Source organism: Microcaecilia unicolor, chromosome 10, assembly GCF_901765095.1.
Source record: "Microcaecilia unicolor chromosome 10, aMicUni1.1, whole genome shotgun sequence".
Taxonomy (NCBI): Eukaryota; Metazoa; Chordata; class Amphibia; order Gymnophiona; family Siphonopidae; genus Microcaecilia; species Microcaecilia unicolor.
In genome coordinates, this window is record NC_044040.1 from 68,950,274 (window position 1) to 68,969,416 (window position 19,143).

The 19,143-nt window shown below is 43.0% G+C and overlaps 1 protein-coding gene across 1 annotated transcript in view; it reads right to left on the minus strand.

Moving 5' to 3' along the window:
• TWF1 (twinfilin actin binding protein 1) overlaps positions 1-17,159 on the minus strand; it is a 102,379-nt gene extending 85,220 nt beyond the window's left edge. Inside the window, exons 1-2 of the mRNA XM_030216203.1 lie at positions 17,117-17,159; positions 16,982-17,012 (exon numbers count right to left, since the gene is read on the minus strand). Of these exons, the coding sequence (XP_030072063.1) occupies positions 16,982-17,012; positions 17,117-17,125 (40 nt within the window). The 5' untranslated portion in view covers positions 17,126-17,159. The remainder of the gene's footprint in view (positions 1-16,981; positions 17,013-17,116) is intronic.
• Between the last annotated feature and the right edge of the window lie 1,984 nt (positions 17,160-19,143).

The window sequence follows — 19,143 nt, forward strand, 5'->3', positions numbered from 1 at the left end:
GGGGTTGCACTATGTTGGCATTTTATCCAGGTTACTGTTAAGGCTTGGGTTCAATTAAACCAAATAAACTGCAGCCTTTTGTTGATTCCAAATTAGAGAATGACATGGGAGCGGGTAACCACAGTAAAACTGCAGGAATGGGGAAAATGTTCAAAGTTTTACCACGGGTGCAAAAAGAGGTTATTTCCCTGCCCCGGAGCAGTAATAACCTCTGCACCCGTGGTACAACAGACGCCTACCTTCTTCTGATCCTCCCTCCCTCCCTTCCTTCTAAGTCTGGTGTCATTCACTTGCTCTCCCTGCCCCCCCCCCCCCCCCGCCGCCACCATCTGGTCCTGAATTGCACTCTCCCTCCCCCTCTGCAAGCTCCTGTGTCACTCCTGCACCTCTCCGCTGTGCTCCCGCTGCAGCCTTACCATCTTCCGGACTGCCAGTAGCGTTAGCAATGTAAGCATGCTGCCTTTGCGCAGCCCGGAAACTTTCTATTGTGACTTCCTGTTTCCGCTCGCTGCAGAGAGGCTTCCTGGCACATGAAGGCAGCGTGCTTACATTGCTAATGCTGCTGGCAGTCCGGAAGATGGAAAGGCTGCAGCGGGAGCACAGCGGAGAGGTGCAGGAGTGACACCAGAGCTTGCAGGGGGGGGGGGGGGGGAGAATGCGATACAGGACCCGATGGCAGCGGTAGGGAGGGGGTGGGAGAGTGAGCAACACCGGACCCTGTAGGAACTGAGGGAGGGAGAGTGACACCGACCCTGTGGGGGGGGGCAGGAAGATTGGGAAAGTGACACCAAACTTGGGAGGGGGAGGGAGGGAAAGCGACACAAGACCTTGTGGGGAGGGGGGAGTGAAAGCGACACCAGACTTTGTGGGGGGGGGGGGGGCGGGGTGGTATGGAGGGAAAGCAACACCAGACTTTGTGGAGGGGGAGAGGGAGGGAAAGTGATACTGGACCTTGGAGGGAAGGGAGGGAGGGAGGGAGAGTGACACGACCTTGCAAGGGGGTAGAGGAAGGAAAGGCATGGGGTATACGGCCTTGGAAGCAAGGAAATGAAAGAAACAGATGCAGCTGGGGACTGATAGGGTGATGAGATCCAGTGGAGGGTAGATGAGGGCTAATAGGATGGGAATGAGGGCTACGGAAGTGGATGAAAAAAGATAGGGGGTTTAGGAGACTGGATATTAAGTGAGAGGCAGAGGGAACAATGGTAAACGCTAGTAGGTAGATGAGAAGTGAAACAGAGACTAAGGTGAGAAGGGGATAAACACAAATAAGGGGGGGCATGAAATGAAAGGCCACTGCCAGACAGATGTAGAGAAGGAAAGGACAAAGCCAAGAGGAGAGAGAAGAAATGGAAACACCAACGTGGAAAAGAATTTAGAGAAGATGGACACGTGGAAAGTGGAAAAGAGACTGGGACCATCCCAATTAGAAAAATAAAGTGCTTGGACAACAAAGGTAGATAAGAAATGTTTTTATTTAATACTTTTTAAGGACTGAGATGTGCCTGCTTTGTGAAATGTACGTCTTTTCTATTTTGCAGAGTGCAGGAGAAAATACATTTGTTTCTCTTTTACCAGTGTTTACCTGGCTTTCTTGAGGGAGACCTCTATTTCAGTTTTTCTGTGGTTCCCTGTTTTGTATAGTGAGAAAAGAATTAAATGTGCTTGGAGTTGTAGAATGATTAGAAAAATTAGAGCTCATTATTGCTTGTTATGTGAATGAATATTCCATCACTGTTTCATTATTGCTTGCCAGACCAGTCCAGTATTATTACATTTTAAGAGCATTTGTTTTAATTCGTGTATGCAGTCCTTACATGCACATGAGTTTGCTTTTTAAACCCAAAGGTAAATCTTAAGCGTGGTTAAACAGCAAGGCTTCTGTGGATAGGGACAGAGTTTGCGGGGACGGGGACAAACTTTGTCCCTGCTTCATTCTCTATTCCAAATCATGGTGTGATCTCTTCATATGGGTGGAACCGATGTTGAAATTTACATCTACTCTGACCAACGAACAAGTTATGGCAAGATGCGGAAGAGTTAAGGCTACATGTATCTCCTGCCCAAACTGGCACCTTGCCATAATTTGTATATAAGCCCATTCCCCACCCCCATCAATATGTTTTCCCCCACGAGGACCAGCCCTCCCCCAACAAACATGTCCTCCTGACACCAGGAGCCTCCTCAGGAGCTGCTCCCTCTTCTCATCCACCATACTAGATGTGCTGATCCCTTCCCCCCACCCCAGACCAACTACCAAGTCTTACCCAGAGTATCCCGTGGTCTAGAGTGTGGAGGCAGGAACAGTTCCCCTCCACTCCCACCCAGTCTGGCACTAGCAGATGAAATGGTACCCATGAGCTCTAGAGATAATATAAGGGGATGACCACTAGAACTCATGAATAAGGGAATGGGATTTGATATACCACCGTTCTATGGTTACAATCAAAGTGGTTTGCATATTATATGCACATACTTTTTGTAGCTGGGGCAATGGAGGGTTAAGTGACTTGCTCAGAATCACAAGGAGCTGCAGTGGGAATCAAACCCAGTTCCCCAGGATCAGAGTCCGCTGCACTAATCACTAGACTATGCCTCCATTTCCTTTGCTGGTACTGGACAGGTTGGGAGTGGAAGGAGCCCATTCCCATCTGTACAACCTAGACCACCAGGATACCCTCTGGGTAAACCCCAGGGGTGGATGAGGAGAAGGGTTGGCACAGCTAGTACGGGCTGGCTTAGGGAAGGGCATGCCAATCAGAGAAGCTGGTTCTGGGAGGAGGCATGTTGATGGGGATGGAGGTTGCCTGTTGGGGGGGGGGGGGGGGGGTCTGATGCCAGGAGGGGAACAGGAGATACATGTGTAGCATTGCAAAATGGCAGCCCTATGTTTATGCTAATTTAACTCTTGATGTACCACCTTTCAAGAAAAAGAAGAAAAGCAGTTAACAAACCAAAATATAATGGCAAAGGAAATGAACTGCAATAATGGGAAAAAAAAGAAGAGAAGAGGGGAACAGGGTAGGATAGACAGACAAATGGAGGAGGGAGGTGCTGCTCCCATTGGCGCCGACTCAGTAGGTGCTCGAGCACCCCCAATATTTCCCCACCGGAACCGGAAGTTCCCCAGGAGCCAGCCCACTGCCCGACCTCTTCTCCCACTCCCACAACAGTCCACCTGCCCCTCGCCTTCCTGCATGCCGTCCATAACTTAAAAGTCATCTTACCGGGGTCCTGGCGGCAGCAGTAGTGAAAGGCGAGCACGAGCAGGCTCGGCGAGTCAGCGCTTCAGCCTGCCTTCCCTTCTCGTTGCTCTCAGCTCTACCTCTGGTCCCGCCTGTGTGGGAACAGGAAATCAGGGTGGGACCAGAGGCAAAGCTGAGAGCAACGAGAAGGGAAGGCAGGCTGAACTTAACATCGACTCGCCGAGCCTGCTTGTGCTCGCCTTTCACTACTGCTGCCGCTGGGACCCCGGTAAGATAACTTAAGTTATGGGCGGCATGCAGGAAGGCGATGGGCAGGCGAAGGACTCTTGTGGGAGTGGGAGAAGAGGTCGGGCAAACTCGAGTCAGAGGGGCTGGAACTTGGAGGGGGGTCTGGAACTCTGAGGAAGGAGGGAGGGAGGGATTGGGGGCTGGAACTCTGAGGAGAGGGAGGGGGGCCTGGAACTCTGAGGAGAGGGGGGTGAGGAGAGGGGAAAGGGGGGGGGAGGAGAAATGCACCACCTGTAACAAAAAAAAAATTAAGCACCCCCAATCATTTTGAAAAGTTGGCTCCTATGGCTGCTCCTGATAGACACCAACTACCCCATCTGCTGATATCCATAGGATAAAGTAAAAAGATGAGTTTTCAGGGTGGCTTGAAATTTTGCATACAATTTTGTGCTGTTATTTGGCTGCTATTTTGCAACCTACCTGTGTAAGTGATGGCACACGCACGTTTAAGCCCTGGTGCTTTTCCTCATCTATTTTTTAAACATTGAAGTTACTAAGTTAGCTCCTCTCTCTCTATGTGGATAGCACTTTAGCATACATGAGTCCCAGGGGCAGGGATCTGTCAATTTTAAAAGGGAGCTGCTCGTGCAACCCCATTCTTGTAAAATATGTCCACATTTTCTGTACATTTTCACTTCCACATCAATATTCATCCACACACAATCTATGTAAAATGGTGCTGCACGTGTGTGTATGTGGTTGTGTACCGACATATTTATAGAAAATACAGAAATAAAGTTAGAGGAGACTTACTAGCAGGGCTTAATTTCTTCCAGAACAGGATGGAATGGCGTTCTGGCACTTCTTAAACCCCAGGAAATGACATCATTGTCACACTTCCCCGCCTGCCAAAGAAGTTCTTCTCCATCCATCTGTCTTCCCATCCACCTTACCTTGTTTGTTTATCTTGCTCTTGCTTACCCTTACTCTTCTCTCAGCATTTTTTGTTTCCTCCCTTGGCACTTCTGCTGAGCTGTAGTTGTAATAACAAAGACACTGACTTTATGCATGCGCTGCTATTTCCCCCTCAGCAGCATGTGCAGAGAGCCAGTTCTGCTCATCTTTGCCAGTTTCTGCTGCAGGTCCAGCAGAGGTGCCAACAGGAGGGAACAAAAGATACTAAAATGAGGGAGAAAGAGGAAAAAAAAAAAGAGCCTGAGGTAATTATGCTGGGTTGGTGTGGTGAGATGAAATGAGGGAGGAAAACCTGAGGCAATACTGGAGTGGAGTGAGGTTGGGTGGAGAGTCTGAGGCAATGGTGGGGTGGGGTGGTGAGGGAGGAAAGAAAGTCTGAGGCAATGCTGGGTTGAGCAGGGTTGGTGAGGTGAAGAAGGAGAGCCTGAAGCAATAATGGAGTGGGGTGAGGTTGGGTGGAGAGTCTAATGCATGGGTGGCTGGCTGGCTGAGGCAATGCTGGGGTGGTTGAACAGAGGAGAGCCTGAGGCACTGCTGGGATGGGGGGAGGTAAAGAGAAATAGGGCAATAATGGATGGGAGGGGAGGAGAGAGGGAAGCAATGCTGGAAGGGCACACGCGCGCGAGAGAGGCAATGCTGCATAGGATGGGGAGAGAGAGACAGGGACAATACTGGATGGTGCAGGAGGAAGAGAGAGACAGGGGTAGTACTGCATGTGAAAGGCAGAGAAACAGGTCCATGCTGGGTGGCAGACAGAGGGCAATACTGTATGGAGGGGGGGGTGGGGGAGAAAGATAATGTTAGATGGAGAAAGAACTTTTATTGTCCCAGTCTTAAAGACCCAGTGTTGCTTTTTTTGTCTTGTAGATGGAGAAAGAGAGTCACACACACATAAAGGCAATGCTGAATTGGGGGAAGGCAGTGCTGCATGGGGGAGAAGGACAAGGCAATGCTGAATGGAGGGAGGGAGGGAGGTGGGTGGAAGAGAGAGACAGCGAGACAGGTAATGCTGCATGCCAGATTCAGAGAGAGATGGAAAGAAAGGGGTAATGTTGAGTGGTGGGAAAGAGAAAGAGAGAGAGAGAGAGAGAGAAATACTACATAGTAGAGGAGGGAAACAGATGGAGGTATTCTGGATGGGGAGAGAGGGGGGAGATACACACCTCACACAGAGAACATAGTGGTGGAGAGACAGAGGAGATGCTCAATGGCGGTGGAGAGAAGAGGAAAGTTAGTGAAAGACTGGGGAATAAGAGGAATGAGAATGGGAGGGGTACAGTGAGGGAAGGAGATGGAAAGCTATAGGTAGACACTGTAAAAAGAGGGAGTTTGAAGAATGGTAATAAGAATTAATGACATTTGAATGGATAGGCAGAAAAAAAATGGAATAAAGAAAAATGGAATAAAGCTGAAAGAAACAGTGTTGGAGTTGGATGTAGTGGAGACAGTAGGAGAGAAAAAAAATGACAAATGAACAGGAGAACCCTGGAAAGAGAGTTGAAAGAAGCCAAGAAAGCAGTGTCCAGAGTCTGGGACCAACATAGAAAAATTAAATGGCCAGACAACAAAGGTATTTAAAAAATTACTTTTAATTTAGAATGGAGTCATGTTGCAGCGTTGATCCACTTTAAAGATTAATAAATACAAATAAAAGAAAATGTAGTGGTACCTTTTTATTGGACTAAGTACATTTTTTCACTTAGAGGTCAAAACTTTCTTAAGGGTTGGGACAGTGTACTGCTGTTATGGTTTATTGTCCTGACCTAAGGAAGGAATTTTTGACCTTCGAAAGCTAATCAAAAAGTGTATTTAGTTTAATAAAAATAACCACATTATTTTCCATTTTTGGTTTATTTAATTTTTAATATAGTGGTTGGAATATGTTACTTTTTGAATTTTATATCTGCATCTTTATATTTTGCACAGTACAAGGGGGCAAGCATCACAGTTTGTTTCTCTGGTCTTGCACTGCAATTTAATTCAAATCTTTTCTATTCCGCTCGACCAGCCAGTTCAGAGCGGATTACAGAAAGGGGGAAGATCAGCACACAAAATTAATCTATACAAAATATAATGTAAATCCAGATAAATCAAAACAATCATAATAAAACATAATTAAAAAAACAGCTTACAACAGCTGATTACAAAATCATGGCACTTTCAAAAATGAGGAATTATCCATTAAGTAAGCCTGACCAAATATATGTTAAACAACCGGTCTTTAAAGTGCGGCAGAATGTCATGTAGGGCCTCTTTTATCAAGCTGTGCTAGCAGTCCACAGTGCGGTAATGCTGACAAAATCCATTCACTTTCAATGGGTTTCGTCGGCATTGCCACGCAGGAATCGCTAGTGCGGTTTGGTAAAAGAGGCCCATAGTTAATAATACAAATAGCAGAGTCTGGCTTTTATTTATTTATTTGTTGCATTTGTATTCCACATTTTTCCACCTATTTGCAGGCTCAATGTGGCTTACAATTTTCCATCATGACTTATGCCATTTCAGAGTACAGATACAATTGGTAATATACATAGAACATGGATGATATAATGAACAATCAGGTAAAAAAAAGGGGAAAACAAACAATTGGTATCACATATTGAACATGGATTATATAATAAAATTAGACGATACGATATAGGGAGAAAATAATCCAATTGTTAAGTAAATGAAGGAGAATTACGGTTCTAATTATGAGTCATTATGGTATGTCATGTTAAAGAGATGCGTCTTCAGTGCTTTACAGAAGTTGATTAGGTTGTGAATTATTTTCAGGTCACATGGTAGAGAATAACACAATTGCGAACTCAGGTATGAAAAGCTGGATGCATGTATTATTCTATATTTTAGACCTTTACTGCTGGGGAAGTGAAGATTTAGGAATGTGCGTGCTGATCTTTTAGCATTCCTGGGTGGTAGGTCCATAAGGTCTAACATGTACGTAGGTCAGGGCATCATTTAATGGGGTTCAGTTTAATTTTTGACTTCATATTTCTGGTTTTAGTTATTTATTTATTTTTATTTGTTACATTTGATTCCCACATTTTCCCACCTATTTGCAGGCTCAGTGTGGCTTACATAGTACCGTAAAGGCGTTCGCCAATTCCGGTATGAACAAATACAGTAATGTAGTAGAATAAGGTTCGTGTGTACAGACACATTAGGGAATCGTAGAGAGGAAGAGTTATTATATGTCCATTACGAGCTTTGGTTTCGTTGTGTTGCAGGGTACAGGCATTTAAGTTGGGTTGAGGGTCCTTTTACTAAGGCACGCTAACAGATTTAGTGCACGCTAAATGATAAGACACTCATAAGAATATAATAGGCATCTTATCATTTAGGGCCCTGTTTACTAAGCCACGCTAGAAGCTCACTAACATTTTCAGAGTGTGCTAAGCATTAGTGCACACTAACTGTATAGATGTCCATAATATTCCTGTGGGTGTCTACACGGTTAGCACATGCTAATTTTTAGCACACGCTAACAATGATAGTGTACCTTAGTAAACAGGGCCTTTTAGCATGCACTAATCATTAGTACGTGCTGAATCTGTTAGTGCGCTTTAGTAAAAGGAACCCTCGACCCAACTTAAATGCCTGTACCCTGCAACACAACGACTATGTTCTGTTTGTGAAAGAGACCAGTTATTCTCTTAGGGTCGTTTACTAAGGTGCACTAAAACGCTGGAGACACCCATAGGGATATATGGGTGTCTTTAGCATTTACAGTGCACTATAAATGCTAGCGCACCCTTAGCACAGTTTATTAAACCGGGACAATAGTGTTGAATGTTGGTGTAGGATCAATCTGTACTAATTTGGCTTGTTTAGTAGGTGTGCTGATGTTCTAGTGCTCACTGCAATGTTTATGGTGCTACCTTTTCCTTCAAAGAACCTTGTTGTGCAACTCCTGGAAGTTGGTAATGTTATAATATGGTAGAATTGCCTTATATACCCTGAGTGACTTTTGTAGGGTTTTGTATTAATATGACTAGAGTTGTATTTTGGATTTAGCTAATGCCTTTTTCAGTTGTAGCTCATTCTGAGTTACATTCAGGTACAGTAGGTATTTTCCTGGCCCTGGAGGGCTTACATTCTGTCTGTACCTGGGGTAATAGAGGGTTAAATGACTTGCCCAAGATCTCAAGGAGCAGCAGCGGGATTTGAACCCTGGCTTCCCTGGTTCTCAAGCTGCATTATGCTCAGGGGCATAGCTAGGTGGGGCCATGGGGGTATGGGCCCCCACAGATTTAGCCTTGGCTCCCTCTACTTTCGACCCCCCCCATGCCGCCGATCCTCCCCCACCGCCAGGTACCTTTACTGGTGGGGGTCCCCAACCCCGTCAGCCGGTCTTCTTCAGCACCGGTGTCTGGCGCGTTCGCTGACATTTCTGTGAGTCTTCAGGTCCTGCGTGCACACGTGCAGGACGTCAGGAGTCAGAACTCACAGAAACAGATCAGCAAATGCATTGGAGACCGACACTGAAGAAGACTGGCTGGCAGGGAGGGGTTGGGGACCCCACCAACAAAGGTACCTGGCGGCAGGAGGGGGGGTCAAAAGTGGCAGGGGGAGTCAGCGACGAGCTAAACTGTGCCCCCCCCACCTCGGACTCCAGACCTCCCTCCCGCCATAGTTTGGCTATGTCCCTGATTATGCATCAGGTACAGCTAATACAGAATAAAATAAAGGACAGTAGATCTAAAGTCTTGTGGTTATTTGGCAACTTACCATAAAGACTGATAGGCAAATCAAATTATGGTTCCCATTAACCACAAAACTTCTGTAAGTGTTGCTGAACACCGCAATTCACATAGCCAACAGGAAGATACTGGATTGGGGAGTTAGGGCTGTCTTGGAGCCAAGTGTTAAAGTGCCTGCATCTATTTTCAGAATACTGCAAATGTTGTTTAATATGTTGTACTATTTTGGTGCATTATTTTGATTTATTTTGGCACATAATTCCTGGAATACATTCATTCTGCATACTACCATCAGTTACAGAGGTACTGGGAGGGGGGGTGGGTGGGGTGAGAATACAGCTGGTATAGCTGCACCAGAGCAATACAGTGAAGGATGCCTTCCTTACTGCGTTCAAAAGTGCCCCACTGTCCCTTTACTGCCGACATAGGTGATGCCTCCTACCCCAAACATTTTAACTTGCTCCAATCTGCCCTGCCCCACACCCTGGTCTGATCCAATTTAGCCTCCCCAAACAGCCAAGTCACCAATTGCTTATGGTTATGACTGGAACCAAATGTATAAATGTTGAGAAAAACACTGATTTGTTTGAGATTTTGCCCAAAATATTGCAAATCTGTGCTACTGTTGGTGATATATTTAATAAAATAAATTTTAAAAGAATATGATTTTTTCAAATATATTTATAAACAGAGAAAATTGAAGGCAGATAAAGACTATATGGCCTATCCATTCTGCCTATTCATACCTCCTACTATCCCTTCCTCTCCCTTAGAGATCCTATGTACTTGTCCTAAGATTTCTTGAACTCAGTTTTCATCTCCATCACCTTCACTGGGAGGCCGTTCCACAAATTGACCACTCTTTCTGTGAAGTATTTCCTCAGGTTACTTCTTTCATCATCATCCTAAGCCCCCTCATTCCAGACCTTACGTTCAATTAAAAGAGATTTGCCTCTCATGGAGGTATTTAAACATCTCTATCATATCTTCTGGCCCTGGCCCTATCCCTGCAATTCACTTCCTTTTTGTCTACAAATTAAGCCCCAATTACTAGATTATCTGATTCAGTGAAATGCCTGTGTTTACTTACTGCTGCATAATTACAGATCTGTGGAAACAGCAAGAGGAAGGAGAGGGAAAATGCTTCTATTTCAAGGCACTTGTTTGTTGTCAGTAGTATCATGAGTAAATTAAATGCTGCTTTCCAACACTTTATTACAGAATTTCATATGTTCTTGAAAACAGAACTTATTCCTAGCTCGAGCTGATTGCTAGTCTACCTTGCTGTTGCCTTCAAAATGCATCCAATTTGTCCAAGTTGGAAGTTTTTCTTTCCAAGCCTTCACCTTAAAGGCTTACAGCGTTGACCTTCCTCTGGACAAGAAGAAATCCTCTTGAAAGTCTGGTTGCACCAACAACATGCATATATCTCCAGAATATTGGCATGTGTGTGCACAAGAGTATGTAAATGTTACATGCTATTCTATAAAATGGCGCCACCTACGTGTGATAGCAGAAATTATTAAATACGATATCTAGTTGTGAGCATGATTAAGTTCATTGTCCATTATCAAGTACAGTATATAATATCACATTCATTGTTGATTTAATCTTGAATCGAATAATGAATGTGACTTGGGTAGAATGGAAGGACTTTATCTGCCATCACTTCCTATGTTACTGTGAACATTTACACCAGCTCTATAACTGATGTAAGTGGCTGTGCTATAGCAGTGTCCATAATATACATGTGTATTTGTCCTACTATGGCAGTAGGCATCTATTTTCTTTTATAGAATAAGCTCCAAATAGGTGCATTCTTGATGCCTAAAAATAGATGCCCTTTTATAGAATTATCTTTCATGAGGGCAATTCTCTAAAAGAAATTGTGTGCCTACTTTCTAGTACAGAATACTGGCACAACTGGTATATACACATATCCAGTCATAAGAACATAAGAATAGTCATACTAGTTGTACACAGCACTGCACACATTATATGCAGGTACTTTCTCTGTCCCTAGTGGGCTCCTTCTACCTGGGGCAATGGAGGGTTAAGGGATTTGACCAAAGTCACAAGGAGCTGCAGTGGGAATTGAACCCAGGTGGCCAGGATTAAAGCCTGCTGCGCTAACCATTAGGCCACTCCTCCACTCAGACCAATGGTCCATCTAGCCCAGTATCCTGCTTCCAACAGTGGCCAATTCAGGTCACAAGTACCTGGCAGAAACCCAAATCATAGCAACATTCCCTGCTACCAATCCCAGGGTAAGAAGTGGCTTCCCCATGTCTGTCTCCATAGCAGACTATGGACTTTTCCTCCAGAAACTGTCCAAACCTTTTTTTAAGCCCAGATACGCTAACCGCTGTTACCACATCCTCTGGCAACAAGTTCCAAAGCTTAACTATTCATTAAGTGAAAAAATATGCCCTCCTATTTATTTTAAAAGTATTTCTATGTAACTTCATTGTGTGTCCCCTAGTCTTTGTACTTTTTTAAAAACTGATTCACTTCTACTTGTAATACACCACTCAAGCATTTTGTAGACCTCAATCATATCTCCTCTCAGCCGTCTCTTTTCCAGGCTGAAGAGCCCTAACTTCTTTAGCCTTTCTTCATATGAGGAAAGTGATTTAACTGGGCAGGAGAGCCTCCTGCCTGGTTAACTTTATGTTTATTAGATTCTTAATATATTGCTTTTCTGTGGTACAGCCAAAAAGTTTACATATTACACATACAGGTACTTTCTCTGTCCCTAGTGAGCTCACAATGTAAGGTATTGTACCTGAGGTAATGCAGGGTAAGTGACTTGCCTAGGGAAATGAGACCAGGCTCCCCAAGTTCTTAATTCATTGTGCTAACCATTAAGCTATCCCAGTGCCTGCCTAACTGCTGATACTCAATAGCTCTTAACCAGACAGTGCCACTGAATAGCAGCCCTCACCAATCCTGGGCTGTCTGGTTAGTGCTGGGATGGTTTGTGGGTGCAGCTTGAGTAGAAACTGTACATAGTCCATTAGCAGCAATATTCAAGCAAGCAACTAAAGTTAAGGCTGCAAAAAGGCTGTCCTAACTTTAGCAGCTAAGCTAACTGGACACTGGCCTGAATATTGGCTGGTGCCCAGTTAACTGTTCGATAGCAATATTAAGAGTTTCTGGTGCCACTTTCTCTACTGCAATCTGGATCCCCCCCATGCCCCCCTTCTCTGATGAGAGAATGGCCCCGACCACCGCTCCCTGAATATTGTCTGGATATGTTTTTTTTTAATTGCTACATAATTATAAATTAAAAACATAAATAACCAAGCAAAACCCTGCTTGTAAAGAAAAGTGGTTAAATCCATACCCATCAAGTATAAATAAAGAGAAATCTTACAGAAAAATCAACCAGAAACATTTCTGAATAAGGATTTAACAACTAAAGTCCACTATATATGAGGGACGAAGTCAGTCACTTTAGCTAAGGAAATATGTAATTAAAGAAGAAGAAAGAAAATAAGACAGTACATGAGTGCAGCATGAATCTCCAGTATTATTTAAGCCAAGTAATGAATCGAATCTAAAGGTGGTTGGCACTAAGCTGAAACAACTTTCCGATTAGTAGCCAGGAAACTAGATAGCTGAACAGGATAGAAAAAAACCCCACCATACTCGATGGACCTTGCAAGGAAATTTTAAAAAGAAAAAAGTGCTCCTACCTGGAGAACTAGACTTCTGTCCGTTAGCTTAGCGGGGTTTAAAAAAAGGTCTGGACAGCTTCCTAAAGGAAAAGTCCATAAACCATTATTAAATTGACTTGGGGAAAATCCACTGCTTATTTCTGGGTTAAGCAGCATAGAATGTACTGAACCTTTTTGGGATCTTGCCTGGTATTTGTGGCCTGGATTGGCCACTGTTGGAAACAGGATGCTGGACTTGATGGACCTTTTGTCTATCCCAGTGTGAAAAAAAAAACCTGCAGGTCTCATCAATTGAATGTCTCTTCTATGCTTCTGAATCTCCCTCGCAATGTCTGGATAAGTTCTTATTTTAGTTATACTAGCCATAGAACTGGTGTAAATGCTCATGCCTAGACTGGGGAGTATTCTAAAAGTCACATGCATAAGTGTGAGTTCTGCCTAGACTGTGCCCATGGGAACACCCACCAGCAAAGTATACGAGGTCGCAGATATACGCCTACTTACAGAAAAGCGCCAGATTATTGTGGTTTACATACATATATGAACTCGTTTATCCGCATAAATGACTAGGGGTTCATTTTCAAAGCACTTAGACTTACAAAGTTCCATAGGTTACTATGGGGTCCTTTTACAAAGGCACACTAGCATATTTAGAGCGCACAAAAAATAAGTGTGCGCTAAATGCTAGAGACACCCATATATTCTTATGGGCATCTTTAGCATTTAGAATGTGCTAATCATTAGCACCAGGGGCACAGCCAGACTTCGGCGGGAGGGGGGTCCAGAGCCTGAGGTGAGGGGGCACATTTTAGCCCCCCCCCTTCCGGCGCCGCCAACCCCCCCCCCCACCAACTTTGACCCCCCCCTGCCGATGACCCTCTTGACCCCCTTCCGCCACCATCCCTCCCCCGCTGCCACCGTCGCCTACCTTTGTTGGCAGGGGACCCCAACCCACGCCAGCCGAGGTCCTCTTCTTCTTTCATTCTATTGTACGTGCAGGATGTCAGACTCAGAAACAGAATGAAGGAAGAAAAGGACCTCGGCTGGCGGGGGTTGGGGTCCCCCACCAGCAAAGGTAGCAGATGGCGACGGTGGGAGAGGGGGGGGGGGGTCGAGAGGGTCGTCAGCAGGGGGGTCCAGGGCCAAATTCATGGGGGCCCAGGCCCCCATCGTCCCATGTAGCTACGCCCCTGATTAGCACGCATTAAAACTGCTAACATACCTTTGTAAAAGGACCCCTATGTAACTTAGTAAGTCTAAGTGCTTTGAAAATATGCTTCCACACCTACTGCCTAAATCTATGTGATTCCTTATAGGACTAACTCCCACATGCTCAGTTTCGATCTGCAGATTCTTTGATACAGATACATTCAACTCTTGTACCATCATTATTAATAACAAATTTAAATTATTGCAATCTTGTTTACCTTGGACACTCTTGTGCAAATATAAAAAAGGCTACAGTCTGTATAAAATACAGCTATTAAATTTATCTGCCATGAACGAAAGTTTGATCATGTTTCTCCTCTGCTCCAAAAATTTCATTGGCTCCCAGTAGAACAATGAATTGTACTCAAACTTCTCATACATGTTTTTAGGCATATAGAACCGGTTACCCAGATAACCTTTCTGTTTTTGCAATACCATATTCACCGCCTCGTCTTCTGTGCTCTTTAAACGATCGACTGGTGCTTTCCCATCCAAAACTCTCACAATTTGAAAAGTACTCATTGCTGTGCATTTTTCTTTGTGGGACCAGCTCGATGGAATTCGCTTCCACTAAGCCTTAGGCATTGGAGCCGACTCTGTGGGTGCTTGAGCACCCCCAATATTGAGAACATTTCTTGTATGTATCCAGGCAGGGGTTATTTTCATTGGGCTTAGCACCCCCAATAATTTTGAAAAGTTGGCTCCTATGGCCTTAGGTCTGAAACATCTTCCAAGAACTTTATAGAAGCATGGCTGTTTGAACAGGCTTTTTCAACAATAAACAGAAGACTCCTGGACTATCATTTAGCACTGGCTAATTTTTTTTCCTTTTCTTGTCCCTTCACCTCCCCTCTGTTTTTGCATGCTACTTTTCTATCTTCTCCCATATTCCATTTCACGACCTGTTGCTCAACCTCTTTGAGTGCCTGCTACTTTTCCTGTCAATACATTGTAGTTCTTTTCCTACTGTTTTTCACTTTGTTTTTAAAAATTTTGTACACTGTCCAGATCTGCTAGTCGGCTTGGGTGGTATAGAAAGTGTGAAACTATAAACTTTCTCTTCTAGATGCACCACTGAGCCAATTTGGCTGTTCCACTGAAAAAGTTGTCTTCTGATCAGCTCATCAGTTTTAGCATTAGTTAGGTTTCATTAGCTCACTAGCATGCTGTGTGACAAACATAATTTTTTTCCTGGGTTATATAAGTAATAAGCATATTTAATTTCAAAAAAATGAGTCACTGGAAGGACCTGGCTATAACATTTGGGAGTAGTGCAGTGGTGGGTGCAGTGCACTGTAGACAGGTGGACCCAGGCCCATACCTCCACCTACCTGTTACACTTGTGATGGAAACTGTGAGCCCTTCAAAACTCACCAGAAACCCTCTGTACCCACATATAGGTGCCTCCTTCACTCATAAGGGCTATTGTAGTGGTGTACAGTTGGGGGTAGTGGGTTTTGGAGGGCTCAGCAAACAAGGGAGCAATGGTGAGATGTGTACCTGGGTTGTCTGGGGGACCAGTCTGCTAAAAATGCTGGCTCCTCCTAAATCCCAATGGCTTGATATTCTATATTTTTCACTTGTATGTTTTTTTTTTATTTTTGAAAATGGCCTGAACAGATAAACGCACAGAGCATACACCTTGTTACAAATGGTATTTTTGACAAAAAAAAGATAATGTTTTGCACCTTCAAAAATGTTCATGTTTGCTATTCAGATTTGCGAAGTTTAGTGCAAAATGTTCATGTTTGCTATTCAGATTTGTGAAGTTTAGTGCAAAATATTCAAAGTCCGACTTAGATGTCATATCGAAAATGCCACTCCATGTAACTTTGTAAGTCTATGTGCTTTGAAAATGAGCACTATAATCAGATTTAAGCAGGTGTGATTTGGGGTTAGATGTTTATTTTTTCATGCATGTATATTTGGAGTAATTTGGAATCTGCTTTTCTCTCTTGAATCTCATTTTGGTCTCTTGAAGTCGACTTGCATATAATAATATTTAGTCTTATATGTGATTACATGTTTCTTTAATGTTCTTGTAATATATTTAAAAAATTTAAATAAAACACTATAAATACACAGAGCTACTATAATGGGACAGTGTATGCACTAAAAATAATTAAAAGATGTAGAGCCAGGATTGGCGATTGGAATGCCCTGATGCTTATACAGCACAGGTTCAATCAGAGAAAAAAAGTTAAGAAAACAATTGTGTGGTCATATTGTGTTGAAGAGAAGCTATATGTGGGTGGGTTTCCAGCAAGAGACTAATTATCTTTTGATTTTAGTGGGAGCTAGAAAAAAAAAGACAGATCGTCTAAAAGATATAGGGGCCCTTTAATAATGGGTGGCAGTAAGTGCCCCCTCCCCCGAATTGGCTGCGTGGCAAGTGTGAACTTACAGCATGGCAATTTCTTTTTTTGGCCCTTTTACTCTCTGGTAAAAGGGGCCTCGGTGAACAGCAAAAACACGTGCTGCCGCTAGCACAGGGCCCCTTTTACCAGAGCTTGGTAAAAGGACCACACACTGAAGTGGAGGAAGTAGGGTTTTCTCTTATTGAGTTTGTAAAGTGAGGGAGTAGGTTTACAATGACAAGAAGAAATGAAGACAGAAGACCACAAGCCCTACAAAAGAAAGGAGAAGAGACATTTACAAGAAAGAAAGAAGAAAATAAAGGTAAGTAACTTTTAAAGAAAAGGATGGAGAGAGAGAGAGAGAGAAACAAAGAAAGAGAAGAGGGAGAAAGTGAGGAAAGAGAGACCAGCATGGGTGTGTGGGGGTGGGCAAGTACCTGGGAGAACCTCCTCCCCCTCCCCTCCGGATTTCACAGGCACTCATTGCTGCCTGCTACTGCTGCTATTCCCCTCCACTCGAGCATTCTTTTGGGTAATGGAAAAAATTCCTGTGTCCCTCCTTGGAGAAATTCTCCTTTACACTACTGGAGAGAGGAAAAGGAAAAGTAAATAATAAATATACTTACCTGAATTAGACATCTGACCCTGGATGCAGCACTGAAAAAAAAACAGAACACAAAGAATCAAATTCTTTACAAAGACTTTTAGCTGTATAAAGCTCACAAATGAAAGATAAATCCGTGAATACTTGGCATACATACCTGATTCATAAGGTGTGAATATTTGGTTGAAATTCTTAGTTAAGTTCTGAAACTGGGTGTAGTAGGCTAAAAAAATAAGACCAACTGTGTCAATTGTCTACTTTTAAGAAACTTTTTGAATTGTTTCAAATGTTAAATATTTGAATAAGAAGTACCTTGTATGCAAACTCTATTTAGCTTGATTGAGCATTTTTAAAAATCTATATCGTTTCATCTGACTTTATTTCCTTAAACTGGATTGTTCACTTGAACGAGGTTACCGTTTTGTTAACCCCTGTCCCTGGTAAAATGATTTTGCTTAAGGTAAAGGCCAGACTACTAAAAGGATAAAGGTAAATAGTAAAGTTGTTCTCTGAGTGACACAGGTTGTAATAAATAAATTTCAGGAGCAGTAATGTTCTAATGTTATAAGCATGGCAGAACTGGCCCAAGAGTATCTGACACCCTAGGTGAACCTTCAGCTATGTGCCCTGCTCCCCTCCTACTTCAAGGCCCTACCCTTCCATAATCCAACATCTCTCCTTCCCCTCCCTACAAGTCCCCTATCTTGCTTTCCCCTCCCCCCATAGTCCAGCATCTTCCCTTTTCTAGTTCTGCTATGTCTTTTTGAGATCTTAGACTAGAACTGCACATAATCCTCAAGGTATAGTTGCACTATGGAGTGATTCAGAGGCATTATGATATTATTTTGTCATTCTGTTTGCTTCTTTTTTTTTAGCCGCCTCTGCATATTGAGCAGAAGGTTTCAAATATATTATCCATAAGGATGCCTAGATCTTTTTCCTGGATGGTGTCTCAATAAACACAACAAGGAAGATGTTTCACTCAATGTGGAATCTTAAAAGAATTAAACCTTTCTTCCCCAGGGGAATCTTTCAAAACCTAGTACAATCAATGGTACTAAGTCATTTGGACTACTGTAATGGTCTTCTTGCTGGCTGTAAAGAACAAAGCATCAGGAAACTTCAAACTGCCTAGAACACTGCAGCCAGACTTATATTTGGAAGAAGAAAATACGAAAGGGCCAGGCCCCTAAGAAAAAATTTACACTGCTTTCCTCTTAATGTATAACTTTCAAAATATGCACTCTGGTGCATAGAATAACTCATGGTGATGCTCCAACCTATATGTTAGACCTTATAGACCTACCACCCAGGAATGCTAAAAGATCGGCATGCACATTCCTAAATCTTCACTTCCCCAGTTGTAATGGTCTAAAATATAAATTAATGCATGCATTCAGCTTTTCATACTTGAGTTCACAAATGTGGAATGCTCTGCCATTGGACCTAAAAATAATCCACAACCTAATTAATTTCCGTAAGGCACTAAAGACACATCTCTTTAACATGGCATACCATAATAACTTATAATTGAACGGTATTTCACCATCATGTACTTAACAATAGGTTTACTCTCTTCCTACACTGTATTGTTTAATTTGAATATGCAATCCAAGGTCAATATATGATACCATTTGTATTTTTTTTATACCATTTGTATATTTTTTTCCTTTTTATTCGACTGTTATTTAGCATTCATGTTCTATATATATTACCAATTGTATATGTATTCTGAAATTACATAAGTCATGACAGATAAATTGTAAGCCACATTGAGCCTGCAAATAGGTGGGAAAATGTGGGATACAAATGTAACAAATAAATAAATAAATAAATGAACATGGCATCTTGTAGTTACAATGTGGGTTATGCTTTTTTATGTGTATCACCTTGCACTTGTCCACATTAACTTTCATTTGCCATCTGGATGCCCAGTCTCCCCAGGACCCTCCTACAATTTCTTACAATCTGCTAGTGATTTAACAACTTTGAATAAAAACTTTGTTATTGACATCTGCAAATGTTCCATTTATGTTCCATTTCCAGATCATTTGTAAATATGTTAAAAAGCATCGGTCCCAGTACAGAGTCCTTGGGCACTTCACTATTCACCTTCCTTCACCTTCTTGCACTGTTTCCTACCTTTGAGCCAGTTCTCAGTCCAGAAAAAGACACTGCCTCCTA